General features: G+C 37.7%; 1 protein-coding gene across 1 annotated transcript in view; it reads left to right on the forward strand.

Moving 5' to 3' along the window:
* The window catches only part of znf513 (zinc finger protein 513), a 15,419-nt gene extending 2,146 nt beyond the window's left edge, over nucleotides 1-13,273 (forward strand). Inside the window, exons 2-5 of the mRNA XM_015373385.1 lie at nucleotides 263-372; nucleotides 6,368-6,499; nucleotides 9,744-10,541; nucleotides 11,622-13,273. Coding sequence (XP_015228871.1) covers nucleotides 333-372; nucleotides 6,368-6,499; nucleotides 9,744-10,541; nucleotides 11,622-12,574 — 1,923 coding nt within the window. The 5' untranslated portion in view covers nucleotides 263-332 and the 3' untranslated portion in view covers nucleotides 12,575-13,273. The remainder of the gene's footprint in view (nucleotides 1-262; nucleotides 373-6,367; nucleotides 6,500-9,743; nucleotides 10,542-11,621) is intronic.
* The last annotated feature ends 1,588 nt before the right edge of the window (nucleotides 13,274-14,861 follow it).

Here is a 14,861-nt window from a genome sequence, read left to right on the forward strand (position 1 = left end):
TGTTTTTTAATTCAGCCAAACTTAGTCTGTATTTTGTAAAACCCTACACAGTCCTATGCTGTATATTGTGAATGATTTAAACTGATAATTGGCCTTTCTTTTTCAATGGCTCCTGCTCAGTCCTGCTGCGTGGAGAGTGTTGCGACTTTTTATTTTATAGTTGGTTAGATTTTTCCTAAATTGTTTCTTCCAAAACTGATAGGGTTAATCTTTGTTATTATTTATCAACTCTGAATTAGGTTCATGTATTTTGTCCCAACAGATGAGGATGAGCTGATAGTTGAGAAAGTCTGGAAGAAGACGCTGGACAGAAGAGAGTGGCTGACCGGAAGATGCCAAGAAAAAAACAGCAGAATCCACAGCCAGTCAAATGTAGGTGTTCTATGGTCCTGCTTAAGAAATTTACAATTAAACTGCACTGATTGTAGAACACCCTCCATCTAAAAAACTACTTCACCAAATATCTTTTTAGATTAGGTAACAATTTGCATTTTTTTTACTCAGTAATTAATTTTACATACATATAGAAACGTGTTGAATGTTTAACTCTTCATGATACATTTAATATTTTACAAACTATTTTACAAATGCTGCCCTTGACTGTTGTCGCCATTCTGTTCACAATTGCTTAGAATGAATCTCTTATTGCAATACCGTATTGACAATGTGAAATGAATAAAGGTGCGTTTACACCAGACGCGATCTGGGTATCAAAGTCGCCGACATTTGGAAGTTGAGTCAAACCTTGTTCAAGATGCTTTGATGCGTAGACACTGGATTCTCTGCGCCTTGGTTGTTATCTGTTCTGTCAAAACTTTTGCTTGCTTTACACGTACATCTAAGAAAAAATAATATGGTTAAGTAATATAGTTCTTTGTTGCTATTAAATTCCACTTTCAACTTAAACTCACATATTGTATAATTACACATGCAGCAAACTATTTTTCTTTAATTTGTAATTTTTGTATTCATGGATTACAACTAATGAAATGCCAAAAATCAAGACCAGAGTATGTGAATGTTGAATAAGAAGGAAAAAGAGGCAAATTGTAAACAAAAATGTAGGAATTATGAAAAGGATTTTTGTTTCAATGCAATCAGTAATTGGTTGAACCTCCTTTGCATGAATCACTGCATCAATGGAGGATAACATGGAAACTGATCAACCTGTGGTTTTCCTGAGGTGTGATGGAAGACCACGCTGCTGTAATAGCTGCGCTCAGGTCATTTGTGTTGAGTCTGATATCTCTCATTATTCTCTTGAAAGAACTACATGGATTCTTTTTAACATCAGGTCAGGCCAGTTTGCTTACCAATCATGAAAGTGACACCATGTTCATTGAACTGTGTTGACCTTTGGCCATGTGGGCGGGTGCCAAGTACTGCTGGAAAAAAATAAAGCTCACAGCAGAAGTAAGCATGGAGTGCTGTAGAAAAGCAGATTGATATTAAGGACAGAACGAAAGAGAATGAACTAAGGTTCAATAATAAATAAACAAATATCCTTAAATAATGTACACTGCAATATCACACTACATTAATCAATAACAGAACAAGTGATATTAAAACCAAAATATTTCATAGTGTCTTGTATTGTTATTGACTATAAGAAGAGACTTTTGCAGAGATTTAATAGTTTTTTTTGTTTGTTGTTTTTTTGTGAATGTTGGACCTAAACTAGCGAGAAAAATTCTACATGCTGATGAAACGCTGCTGGTTTAATTAAGAACAGTAAAATAATCAATATATCTTAATCCCATCGAAGAGAATAAGGTTCTGCAGATGATTATGAAATGCAACAATAGACCCTGACAGGATATTAAAATAATAGATATGAGAACATTTAGGAATGTTGCTACAGTATTTAAACATATTTGCAATCTGTCCTTTCAGTCTGGTGAGTGAAAACAGCTAAAATAATCCCATTATTTATTTGAGGAGGCAAACACTGCTTTACAAACTACCCTTTTGCCTCAGTTTCAAAGACTATTAAAATGTATTTAAAACAAACTACACAGAAATTGCTTACCAACAGTCAATATGCATCTAGATAAGAATGATCTACATCAGAATTAATATATTATGGAATATTTGTTGATTTTCAAAAGGCTATTATCAGGGCATTTTAGGGAACAATCTAAAAATGTCTGGCGTTAGACGACTAGTTTGTACCACTTGAACAAACCAAATCTGAGATATTCCGTGGGTAGAACCATAAGGTTCCATCCTAGGGCAAAGTCTATTTCTTGATGACATTTGTTAAATCACAAAGTTCTTCATTTTTGCAGATAATACTTATTCTTTATGTTCAGTTCATGTTTTGAAGAAACTTTTGCATGAAGTCAAGAAATTTACAAACAAACGGATTGATTTCATAGAAATAAATTTTTATAGAACCAAAACAAAAATCATTCTGTTTGGAAACTGCAAAACAAATCTGATCAAAATAACATTAATATTACATTAATTGAAAGAGTAAAACACATTGTTTTTCTGAGTGTAGTTATTGATGAAAAGCTGGGGACCCAAATGTCAGCCGTTTACGTTCAGATGTTTCTAATTGTGTCGGTGATAAAAATTACATCATTGATTTTGTATTACTACTTCATAATGTTTGAATTATTGTTTAGAAGTTTTGGGAAATTGCTATAAGATGCATTTTTTTTCTTTAATTGCTCTCCAAAAACAAGTCATCAGAATTTGTCTTACAGTGATCACACCAATCCACATTATTTATTTAATTAAACGTATAATCGCCCTATTTGATCATTTATAAGATGGCTCAAATTATGTATAAGGCACAAAAAAAAAACCTTCTTGTCAAATAATATGCAACATTTCCATCATGTTAGAGATGCTCATCAAGATTATAACCAGAGCAGAAATGATAAACTACATTAGCCAAGAGCCTGGATAACATTAAAGTCAATAAGTCTGTTATGGAGCAGCCTTGCAGAAGAGATGAAATCTTTTAAAAGCGTCACTCTATTTGAAATAAGGTTTAAAAGCTATATGTGATGAATAAGTAATTGGGGGAAAGTGGACAGAAACGTTTAATGTGTGAGTGTGTTGACCTATGGCAGATGCACTGCCTTATATTTCATCTGCTATTAATTAAACAAATATATGAATATTTCTGTGAACTCGGATCATTTGTGATGGATATTGCCTAGTTTATTTTAAATCCATTTCACTGCATTTTGCATTGAATAAATACAATCTACTCACAATGTGCTCTGAGGAAACATTTAAACGGCTAATATCTGTTGTGATATGAATGTGAAGTGTGTAGCTGCAAAGCTTTTCTCTGGCTGACAGCCTTTATGCTTTCTTTAATTGTTGCATGGTCTGTATGTTATGGAGGAGAGATGTAGGATCACAGTGTGTTTGCGCCTGTTTTCATCTGTTTGTCCTTGTTTGTGTTACTGTTGACTGTTCATTTGATGACATATTTGTTGCATTGTGTTTTTGCCAAGGTGCTGAGTCATGTGGAGCTTTGAACCTTATAAGCTTTGCTTCTTTTCCATCATTTTTCCAAATCATGTAAACACAGCTTTTTGTTTCTCGCTTGGAATATAAATGTGAATGCACATCATTTTATTTGCATGTCTGAAAGAAATAAACAAACAAGATTTGTCATGTTATCAATCAGGGCCATCTGTCCCTCTTTCCAGAAAACAGACACATTCAATAGAACTTTCTGAGCTAGTTGGGCAAGTGTCCACATTGATTGGTTTGAGCCAAAAGGTAAAAAGGTACAATAATTTCTGCCATCCAAAAAAAACACACAGCACTTCTTTCAGTTGTTATTTTAAAGGTTAAATCAGGGTTTCCAACAAAACAAATGTCTTTTAGCTACACATGCATCCTCCGGCGCTGATATGTTTATCTTGGTTTGTCCTTGTTTTCTGCAAACCCATGTTTCCCGCCTTAAACCAAAATACTGCCACGTGATTGGCTGACCCATTTTGGGTCGGTTTGTAAAAGGTTGAGGCAAAAGTTGAATAAGATGGATTCTCTCTCTCTCTTTTTGTTTTATCACAGAAACTCCTTACATCAGGGTTGGTAACAAATGCGGACTTTAGAAAATTCATTGGACCAATACTAGTAGATGATAAAGCATCCCATATCATCAACGACAGTTCAGACGATAGATCCTTGAGTTCCAAATGAAATTTAAGCTTTAGTTTTGTCTGATTGAAATGCATTTCACTGTATGTGGGACAAAAACAAAGTTTTTTTCTGACAGTTAAACTTTTTTAGATTTAACTCTAACTGGTCTGATAAATCCTGTGGTTTTGTTACACCTAGCAGTTGGCTTTTTTCTTTTCTGCCTTCGTCACGAGAAGAATCTGCTGAAACTGCTCTTAGTGTGAACTTCAAGCCTTTTCAAAGCTCCAGTATTTAGTTTATGTAGTTTAGAGGCAAATACTTAAATTTGTGATGATAAAGTCAGTTTTCTCTTACAGTAAAGATGGGCTGTAGGTAGTGGTATTTTAATGTAGCTTCTTTCTGACCTAAGGAGATCAACACTTATCTACATGGGGCTGGGCAACGTGGCTGAAACATCTAATCACTGAATTTTTTCTACCTCAAGTTTCATAATAAGAAAGACAAAAAAAAAAGAAAAATGGCAAACATCACTTTCTAGAACAAGGTTTAATTTTAGTCGTCCTGGGAGGTGACCTTAATTCAAAGGAGAACAAAATTAAAGCCTTGAAATTTGTTGAAAAACAAGCTTTCACTGCACTGGTGAAGATTCTCAGTCATTCAGGTCATAGTCATTCAAAAAAAAAAAGAACATTAAAAACAATCCACTGGACTTTGTTTCCAAGTTTGAAGACTTTTCAATTCCCATCCAGGAAGCTTTTTCAATTCAAAATGTCAGGAATAGCGTTGAGTTCGAGGTTGTATACAGTAGCCCATCAAAGCCTTGTCTTTGTTTTGAAAACAAGCAAATTGAAATGGACGAAGGGTCCACCCATCTGGAATGGGGATTGGTTGGCTTCTTTTGTTAACCTTCAATGCCCCATACCCGACTAAGTGTCTGAAAGGGGGTCGTTAAAAGGTATTGTTGGCCTGGCTGAATAGGTGAGGTCCTTCACTCTTCTGCATGGGGGATGGGGCTGCGGTGATAGCAGAAAGGGATTAACCCAATTGCTGCATTGAAGGTTTTTGAAAGCTGAAACCTGAGTCCCCCTCTGTTTAAGGTTGGTTTTTCTCTCTTAATTTGGATTCTATTTTAGCTTTTATTTTATTCTAGGCTTTGTGCACATATTTTTCAGCGATATAATTAAATTTTTATAGAGTTTATTTCAGTAAGTATGGTATATTTGAAGCATTCCAAAAAAAAAAAAATAGGTACTTGGGCTCAAGGTACTTGGAGATTCACTTCCATACAGAAAGCCTGTATTCTGATCTTCAGGTACCACAGTATACATGTTAGATTAAATAATACTACTTATACTTCAGCGATAGTATCAAGGTGCTACTTTATTGTATCTCTTATACTATATCCGTTGGTTGTGATGTTCTTCGTACATCTCTTTGTAGGTGATAAAGCAGACTGAAGATGTTTTATCATTGTCTCTCTTTTTTCTCCTCTTTTTATTCATCTTTTCTCCTTTCCTTTCTGTCTTTCCTTTCCTGTTCTACTTACATTACAGTGTCCATATAATCTGTAATACTCCTGCATGAATTATAATAAAGCAATTTATATGCATAAATCAAGTGGAACACTATGGTGTTAGCCGTACTGCTCCACTTGTGAGAGCAAAATCTGTTGGGCTCTTTTTGGCATTAAGACAATTATTCTTACTGCCACATCACCAGACAGGAAACTGTTAAAAAAAAAGGGGGGGGGGGACAAAAAAACGGGGGGGGCCAATGGGTCCGCCCCTTTGGTACCATTTAGTTTTCATGTTTTCTAAGCCAAAACAAGGCTTTGTATTTAGTCCACTCTATAAAGCCTCGAACTCAACGCTATTTCAGACCTTTTAAATTGAAAAAGCTTCCTGGTTGGGAAGCGAAACGTCTTCAAACTTGGAAACAAGGTCCAGTGGATTTCATTATTTTTTTTCCCCCACTTTTCTGGAATGACTATGACCTGGATGACTGAGAATCTTGGCCAGCATCATTGAAGCATGGATGTCTGCTCAGGAGGGACAGTAAAGTAATGTTTAGGTGTTATTTCGTCTAACTAAAAGACAAAAGTCTAGTGTTAAGTTTCTGTTAGAAAAGTAAAAACATTTCCATTATCTCTGTCTTTTGGGAACACACTGAAGACTATGTGGAGCATTCCAAATATGTTTTATAAATATTTTGATTGAATGTTTGTTTTTGTTTTTTTTCTTTTTCCTGGACACAGTGGATTCTGAAGATGGTCTAGCAGTTGAAGCTCCTGGAAACCTTCCCTTAGACACAGACTTTCTTCTAGGACAAGACCTTGTGTTTGCTGATGCAGATCATGATCGAATTCTAGGCCTGGACAAGTTTTCAGGTTCGTTCAGAGCCAGTTTGTATTAAACTACTGTTTGTTTGTGCAGCGGTGTAAAACTGACCAAGTCCATGTCCAGTTTCATCTTGTCTTCAAAGCGTTGTGGTTTGTCATCACTGACTTTACGTTCAAGTACCAGGGTTCCTACAGAGACAGGAAATATATTGAAATTGATTTCCATACTTTTCAGGTGTGGATGAGATTAAAAGAAAAATGTATTTCCAAACGTAATTTTAGAACCTTGTCTTAATGATGTGCCCTTTCTTTTTTTTCCTTTGTTCTTCTTTGCACTGCAAAAAAACAAAATATAAGTTGTTTTTTCTTCTTGATATTGAGTATTTTTTGTTTATTTTCTGAAGGGTACTTCCCCTTGTCTTCAGCAGGTAAAACAATCTAATAACAGAAAAAGAGGATTTATGTTTAAAATGAGAGAAAAGGCTAAATGTTCTTGTTTCAAGTGCATAATGTCTTAAGTATCTTTTTTTAAGGGCATAAATAATCATTCCATTAGTAGATCATCTTATTTACCTGCTCAAATTGAGGGCAGATACACTTATTTAGATCTTTCGATCAGTATTTTCAGTGTCAAACGTGTATATTGACTCCCTGCCTTCATCCTCTTGGTTAAACCCTCTCTTTACTCCTTTTTTGTCTGTTTTTAATAATCTACATTAGAGACTTTTATTATCTCATATTATTCTGCATGCTGCAGCCAAAATACTGAAAAAAAAACTCAGCACTTCTCAATAGAAAGAGAAGTATGCTCGATAGCCATACTGATATGGAATGGGTAGTATCAAAAGGATGCCCACATAGGGCTCAGTCTAAGGTCACAGAGAAAGACAGACCGGAAAACTGAAGCAGCAGACCAGTGCAATTTGCTGAAATGTTGATGCGCTAACTGAAAATGATACTCTGTTTAAACAGCCCCAACCTTTTGCCCCTTTAGTGCAGCTGTTTCTAATTTTATCGACACCAAAACAGCTAAGAACCCCCTCTGCTTCCCAACTTAGCAAGGTGGGCAAAGTTTAGCTTTCTTTATTATGAAGAAAGCGTTCCTTACGTCTGTATCCTATACATTGCCTTGCGTTATTTTCAATCCTTTGTTGATATTTGTTCATATTTATTATGTTTTGTATTTCTCTTTAGTTTTTAGTGGTTGGGTAGAGTAGTTTATATTTTAAAGTTGGAAAAAGCAAAAGAAAGAGAAGGAACTGAGGCAGGAAGGTTATATAAGGGTCATAAAAACAGGACCATTACCATCAAAGACATCATCATAAGAAGGCATTTATTCATCATCATGTGCTGCTCCTACTCCCACTACTCCATTATCATCATCATCATCATCTGCCCTCATCATCATCATCATCTTCTGCCCTCATCATCATCATCATCATCATCTGCCCTCATCATCATCATCATCTGCCCTCATCATCATCATCATTATCATCATCATCAGATGGAGCAGCCTCACCATTACAGTCATCATCATTATCATTAGGCCTGGTAATCATGCGTTAGGGGTTCCAGGATAAAAGGCCAGCTCCACATCTCCTCTTCCTCACTTTGTGCTTCAGCATCTGGAGATGAAGGTGGCTGCTTTTTCCGATTTCGTGAGCACGGCATGTTAAAGCCTTGATTTTTTTTATTTGATCTTTTTTTAAAACCTTTTGTAAGGGGAAAAAAAAACATTTTTTTTTTTTTTTTTTTTATAAACTGTGAGTATTATTTTATTCTCTGAAAAGATTTTAGTTTAAAGTTAAGCTTTCAGGATGGACTTTCTGTAATCCTCAGCATTTCTTTTCTGTTTTTCTTGGTTTACTCAGAGGTATAGGTTTTGAATTGTGGTTGTTTCTAAGATTTTCTCTTCTGAGCTGCATGGATAGTCAAATCTGCATATGTTTAATAAGCTAGCAACAGTAAAACAGCAATGAGACGGAAGAAGTTTTTCATCTCCTCCTCCACAAATTAAGTGCAATCACTGCATTTATCCTTCCTCCTTTCCTTTGGGATGTTTACTAAACTAAACAGTGTAGCTGTGACTATTTTGATGCAGAGTCCTTACCTCACATCTTGAAGGCTTCTGTGCAACATGTTTTGAGAATAATTCTGTTTTCATGTTTTTGTGTGTTATGAGAGGAATGTATGTACTCTGCAAACTGGACTTATGTTAGAGAACATAAGGGTGTACAGATGTGCATTTGACTTCATGCATCCACAGCGTTTGGCCATTAACTGTTTATTCATGAGTATTCCTATACTTTGAATAATCCTTATTGTTTATATTGGTTCCATAAAATGCAATGTGAAATATTGCTGCTTTATATAGGACACATAGAGAAAGTGTTGCATTATTATGAAGTAAAAGGAAATGATCTAGTAATAGAAATTGATGAATTCAGCTTGCATTTGTGTTCAGCCTCTTTACTTTATTACTGCTATAAATATCCACTGAAACCTTTTACTTCAGGACATTATTCTGTTTATAGTTATTAGATCGTTTATGGAATACAGCAGTGCAGCAACGTCAGGCATGTGATCAGTTTTCCTCGATGCACAAAGAATGAATGGATGTTTAATTTTTTTTTTTTTTGGAAACACAGCAGCCGTATTTATCATGTTGGTTAAACCCTAACAGAAAGTGTTCATATGCATAGAGTGAATGAGGGGATGGGTGGAGCTAAAAATTAGGAAATTGGGAGCTCTAACTGAAAAACATGGAGGTTATAACTTCTGACTTAAATTGATTCGAGAAGCTGCTGTAAGACTTTAAAAAATACTGTTGACCAAGGCTCTTCACTCGGTCTGACTTACACATATTTTAATCTGAAGCTGGTAGAGGCATAACCTAGAAAAATGATATCTAGATAAATATTTGATTAGAAAACCACTTGTGTGCTGTCCAGTGTTGATCTACCTGCAGAAAGTTTAGTTTTGAAAGATGGCATAGATGGAATGATGAAGACTGACCCTTTCTTTTTCTGCTTTACTTTAATTTGTGCAAATGGTACTTTTGTTAAGAGAACAAGTTATTTATGTCTGAATTTAGAAACCATTTATACTGGATCTGTATTTTCACATGCCTTACTATAAATCTGTATTTTCAGTTTTTCCTCAAACTGCATCACATAATATTTCCCCTTGACTAATGTGGCGTTTGTATAATTTGCAGATTTTATTTTTTTGATGTATTTTACTTGATGCTTGGAGGACTAGTTGGATGAGACTCTTTGTTTTTCTTTTACAGAGGTAGCTGCTGAGATTGGTTTCTCCGTGTGTTCTCTGGGTGATGAGGAGAGCTCTTCCTACAGCCAGCTCAGTATGGAGAGTGAAACGGACAACTCGAGCAGCACAGCTGAAAACAGGAGAGGATACGAGAGTAAAGGGACCCAGTCTGAGCCAACTTTTCCTCCTTACCTTTCCTGCAGGGGCTGTGGACAGCTCCGTGATGAACCGCTTGGACCTGGCATGGACCTTGTTGGGCCATTTTGCCTAAGGTGTTGCAAAGCCTCCAGGGAGGCAAAAAGCACAGACTTCTGCTCCACTTTCGGGAGCAGTGCTGGGATTCGCTCAGGTTTACAGATTCGTCCAGAATCCCAGTCTGATAGTGAGGGGTTGGGGAACGGGGAGGATGACAAGGAAGAACTGTCCCCTGAGGACAAATTGCTCAAGCAGCACTCGTGTCACCTCTGTGGCTTCTCCTCACGCTATGCCAACCACGTAAAGCGTCACATGAAGACGCACAATGGGGAGAAGCCCTACAACTGCCCTTTGTGCACTTACGCCTCAGCCCAGCTGGTTAACCTGCAGAGACACCTGCGCATCCACACTGGGGAAAAACCTTACAAATGTGAGACTTGCTCCTTCGCCTGCAGTTCCCTTGGAAACCTTAAGAGGCACCAGCGCATGCATGTGCCTAATTCTCCACAGATGCCCTCTGCAGGGATGGGACAGGACTCCCCATTGCAGCCAGCCTGTGGCCAAAACAGCCTGAAGAGGCCTATGAATGAGCAAAGACCAGACAAGGAGGCGAGTGGGGCTTCAGGTAAGGCTCCCTGAGGTTCAACGCCTCACAGGGCTTCCTAAAAGTATTCACACCCCATGAGAAACGGCTTGAGCTCAGTCCATTCGGACTAACACTCTGTAAGCAGTAATGTTCAGACCTTAAAACATTTAATTAGGTAAGTCTGAGCATTACCTGGGCCTTTCTAAAAAATTGAACCATTCTGATATAATTCTGCTGAACGTGGTCTTGGCTTAATTATCAATTTAAATACATTTGTCATCATTTCAGATTAAAATTTGACCTTAAGACATCAAGTCTCAGAGGGATGAAAAAAATATATACATTTTCACCCAGATAAGGTATTTATTCTCAGCCCTTCACCTCATCGTGAACATAAACTCATTCTTCAATAGTGGTATCAAAACATTTGGCTCAATCTCGAGATGTCTGCTCTTACTGTTCTTCATGTTTCGAGTTATTATGGCGACAGAAATCACCAAAAACACACCAGACAATCCTATAGGAATGAATGGAGAGAGGGGCAGAAAGGAGGCATAAAAATCCATTAATTTTGAGGCTTCGCTGTGTAGTCATACATTTACCTACAAAAACAGTTTCCAAAATCATCCTTTATGCACCATAAATTTTGAGCGGAAAAACCCCGGTTTAGAGTGGAGAGAGAAGGCCACTACCTGAATCTACTTAGCTTCTGGTTTTAAAGCAATTTTAGAGCGCTGCGCCCTTGGCAGGAACCATGTATTACAGAGGCTGTTGCCTGACACGTCTGCTTAATTACTTTTTCCTTGCAATTTTGGATCAATTCAGAATCTTGCTAAAATATAAATAACGGTTAGTAAGTGAATCTCTTTTTTTTGTCTAAACACATTTTTTTTTTTTTTAAAGAAAACTGACAGGAAATATTCAAAGCCCCTTTCACGCTTCAGGTTGTTCTCCAGGTTAGAACTAAAACCAAACACCAGCACATGTTTTAACAAAACAAAATGTCAGCTTTTTGGGTGATGACACCTTTCAAAATTATTGGTTGTGGCATGAACTTTAAATGATATCCATAACTGTCTATTATATGCCACGCTAACTCACTCTGCTCTGTTTTCCTAGTGTCCGAAGTTTCCAGGCCCACCTCTAACCTCCCGTTGGGGACCCAGAACAGTGACTACCTTGCAGTCTTTGATAATTTGAAAGGAGCATCACCACCCCACATCCCTGCCTCAAATCCAGCACCTGGCCACCAAGCTCCGCCCCTGCTGGAGATGACTGGCAGCAGCGGTAGCAGCAGGACTACTCCAGGGGCCGTAGCAGAAGGTGCCACTCTCCCACCTTCCCTTTTCCCTTTTACCTGCCGGCTATGTGGGATCGTCCTTGAGGACGAGGATGGTTCCTCAGCCCAGATTTGTGCCAAGTGTACTCTTGAAATGCTGACTAAAGACTCCTCTTCATCTCCGAATAGCCCAGGTGAGCGCAGTGACAAAGTCTACACATGCGCCGCCTGCCCCTTCCTCACCCATTATCCCAACCACCTGGCACGCCACATGAAAACACACAGCGGCGAGAAACCGTACAAGTGCCCCCAGTGCGACTACGCCTCAGCGCACTTCGACAACCTCAAACGCCACCACAGGGTGCACACGGGGGAGAAGCCCTACAAGTGCCATCTTTGCGACTATGCGTGTGGAAACCTGGCCAACCTCAAGCGGCACCAGCGAGTGCACTCCGGCGCCAAGCCCTTCCAGTGCCCTGTGTGCAGCTATACCTGCAACCAGAGCATGAACCTAAAGCGGCACATGCTGAGGCACACCGGTGAGAAGCCGTACAAGTGTCAGGAGTGCGGCTACACCACCGGCCACTGGGACAACTACAAAAGACACCAGAAAAAACACGGCGTGGCCACAGACGGCTGGGTGAAGGTTCCCATGATCGGCACCGACGTAGAGGAGGACGAGAGAAAAGGGATGGGAGGAGGCATTCAGACTCACAGAAAAGAGGCTGCAGCTGATATGCAGTACATGCCGAGGGAGGGGGGCTCTGGGTGTACACTCAAACTGCAGACTTAAGGTTGCATAAATTCTAAGACGGTGAAACGAAGCTACCAGCAACTTGTTTTTGATTGTTTTCACCGAGCCTTTTTTATGGTTTTGATGTGCGTCCGTCTTGTTACGTCTGATCTCTTCTATGGCTGCTAATTATCCTGTAAGTTGAACTCGCTGACTTATTAATTTTTTTATCTATCGATGCCTTTTTGGGGGTGACAGTTTAATTTATATAATTTCTTATGTCAAAATAGAAAAAGGGAAATCAGTTTTTTCTCGGTCTGATTGTATAAATTTCCCCTCCTACCTTCTGATATTTTACTCCTACACTACATGGATGTTTTCATCTGAAAGGAGGAAATAACCAAATATTGGCATCATTGTGGAACTCCTTTATCTGCTTCAGCTGCACTGTCAACTCCTTTAAACAGCATTAATGCACTTATGAGATATTTTTCATATCAACCTTAAATACCGTTAAATGGGTTCAACATTTTTTAACATTGTGAGCTAAATTACTGCTAGATTTATGCCACCATCTGTCAGCTTCCACATCCGATTTTTTGATGTGCCTGCCTAAGAGCTCACAGTGCAACTGTAAGCAGGTAGGCTCCGGAGAGGACCTAATTGTGCTTTTTTTTTTTTTTACTGAAGTTCAAGCTCTTGGTGTTATGCCTTCAGATTAATGTATTTATCAAAGTGCTATTTAATGATACAGAACTTGTGTGTGTCTTTATGGATGTCTGTAATGCAGTTATAGTCAAGTTTTATTTACGTTTCATTCTAATTTTTGCTAAACTTTCCCAAAATGTATCTGTAAAAGTAAAAAAAAAAAAAAAAAAAACTGGACAAAAAGTTATTATAGATCTATAACTGCATGATTAGCATGTTAATGGGCCGTTTTCGGTTTCCATGGGGCCCTGCGGTTTAGATTTAATCTCAGCAATTTTTGAAATCTATATTAACACCTATTGAGGTTCATTTCACTCTTTTTGGGAGTGTAAGTAGATTAGTCTTGACTTAATAAAATGAATCTTGCTGTTTGGTTACTTCAGGCACGTATTGCAGACTAGCCTTAAAAAAAAAAAACACTTCAACCATTAAATGTGCTTAGATTGTTGTAAGAGGGTGTTTGATGCTCAGTGTGGGTTTGTATTGATTTCTGTTGCTGCCGATCAAAAAGTGCCAAGTTGAGATAAGAGCAATAAATTAAAGTGTTTAAAGTTTTATGATAAATGTGGCATCAGCATTTATTCACACAACGCTCAGCTGTCTTCTTACATCCGGCTCAGACACTCACCGCTTTTACTCTGGCCGTTCACATTGCCGCTTTCAGGTGTAATGTTTTGCTTTTGTGCTCACAGTTTCTTTGCTCTGCATGCTTGGATCGTCCAGCGCTAAGCACTCCTTATTAAATTGATTGCAGACTTCTAGGGTGAACGTTAACCAGGTTATTTCAGTATCAACACAAGTCCAGTAATCATAGTTCTACAGATCCAAACCAATAATTGATCACATTTTTAAACTAATATAATAAGAAGCAAGCAATGACTCTTGCGATCTACACTGGTATGTTCTTGTTTTATGAAATAATTTCTCTAAATCAAAAGCAGCAACAGAAAACCGAAAATCTATATAAAAAAAAATGGTCATGAAATGGTAATAACTTGCATATTGGATGATTAGTTTAAATTTGATTTAAGTGGGAAAAAAATAATATATATATATATATATATATATATATATATAAAAATACAGTCCAACTGAAACGACTTCATAGCATTTATGAAGCCTAAAGAAATGTATAGGCGCAGGTTAGGCATTGGTAGAAATGCTCTACATGCAGCCCAGAGATGATTCATTTTTAAAGTTTCCCATCATAAATGTCTCTGATGAAAGCCTTGAACTCTGCTTTAAATTAGTTTCCCATTTACTGTGAAATTTCTTGTTCTTTTGGAAAAGAGATTAAACTAATCGTAAGCATGTGAACAAGTTCTGGTGTTTTTTTTGTTCCTTTGCCATCTCTCTAACTTGGCTGTAATGCACATTTTAACAGCACTGTGTAATTAGCTGCCATGTTAGTTTTTGTGGCTGTCATGCAAGACATTTTCCAGGTTGCAGGCGTTGCCAATCGATTTTCTATTATCTGTTCTGCTGGTGGGCATCTCATTGTTTTTGTGAAGAGCTTGGAATAAATACCTGGAAATAATATAATCAGATGTCAAACATCAAGCCAATTGTCATTGTTTTTGTTTTAAATGAGGCACATCATTAAGCATTTATCCAAGTTGCACAGTCTGGTTTAGTTTTG

The sequence above is a fragment of the Cyprinodon variegatus genome, unplaced genomic scaffold, assembly GCF_000732505.1.
Source record: "Cyprinodon variegatus isolate N-32 unplaced genomic scaffold, C_variegatus-1.0 Scaffold4, whole genome shotgun sequence".
NCBI lineage: Eukaryota > Metazoa > Chordata > Actinopteri > Cyprinodontiformes > Cyprinodontidae > Cyprinodon > Cyprinodon variegatus.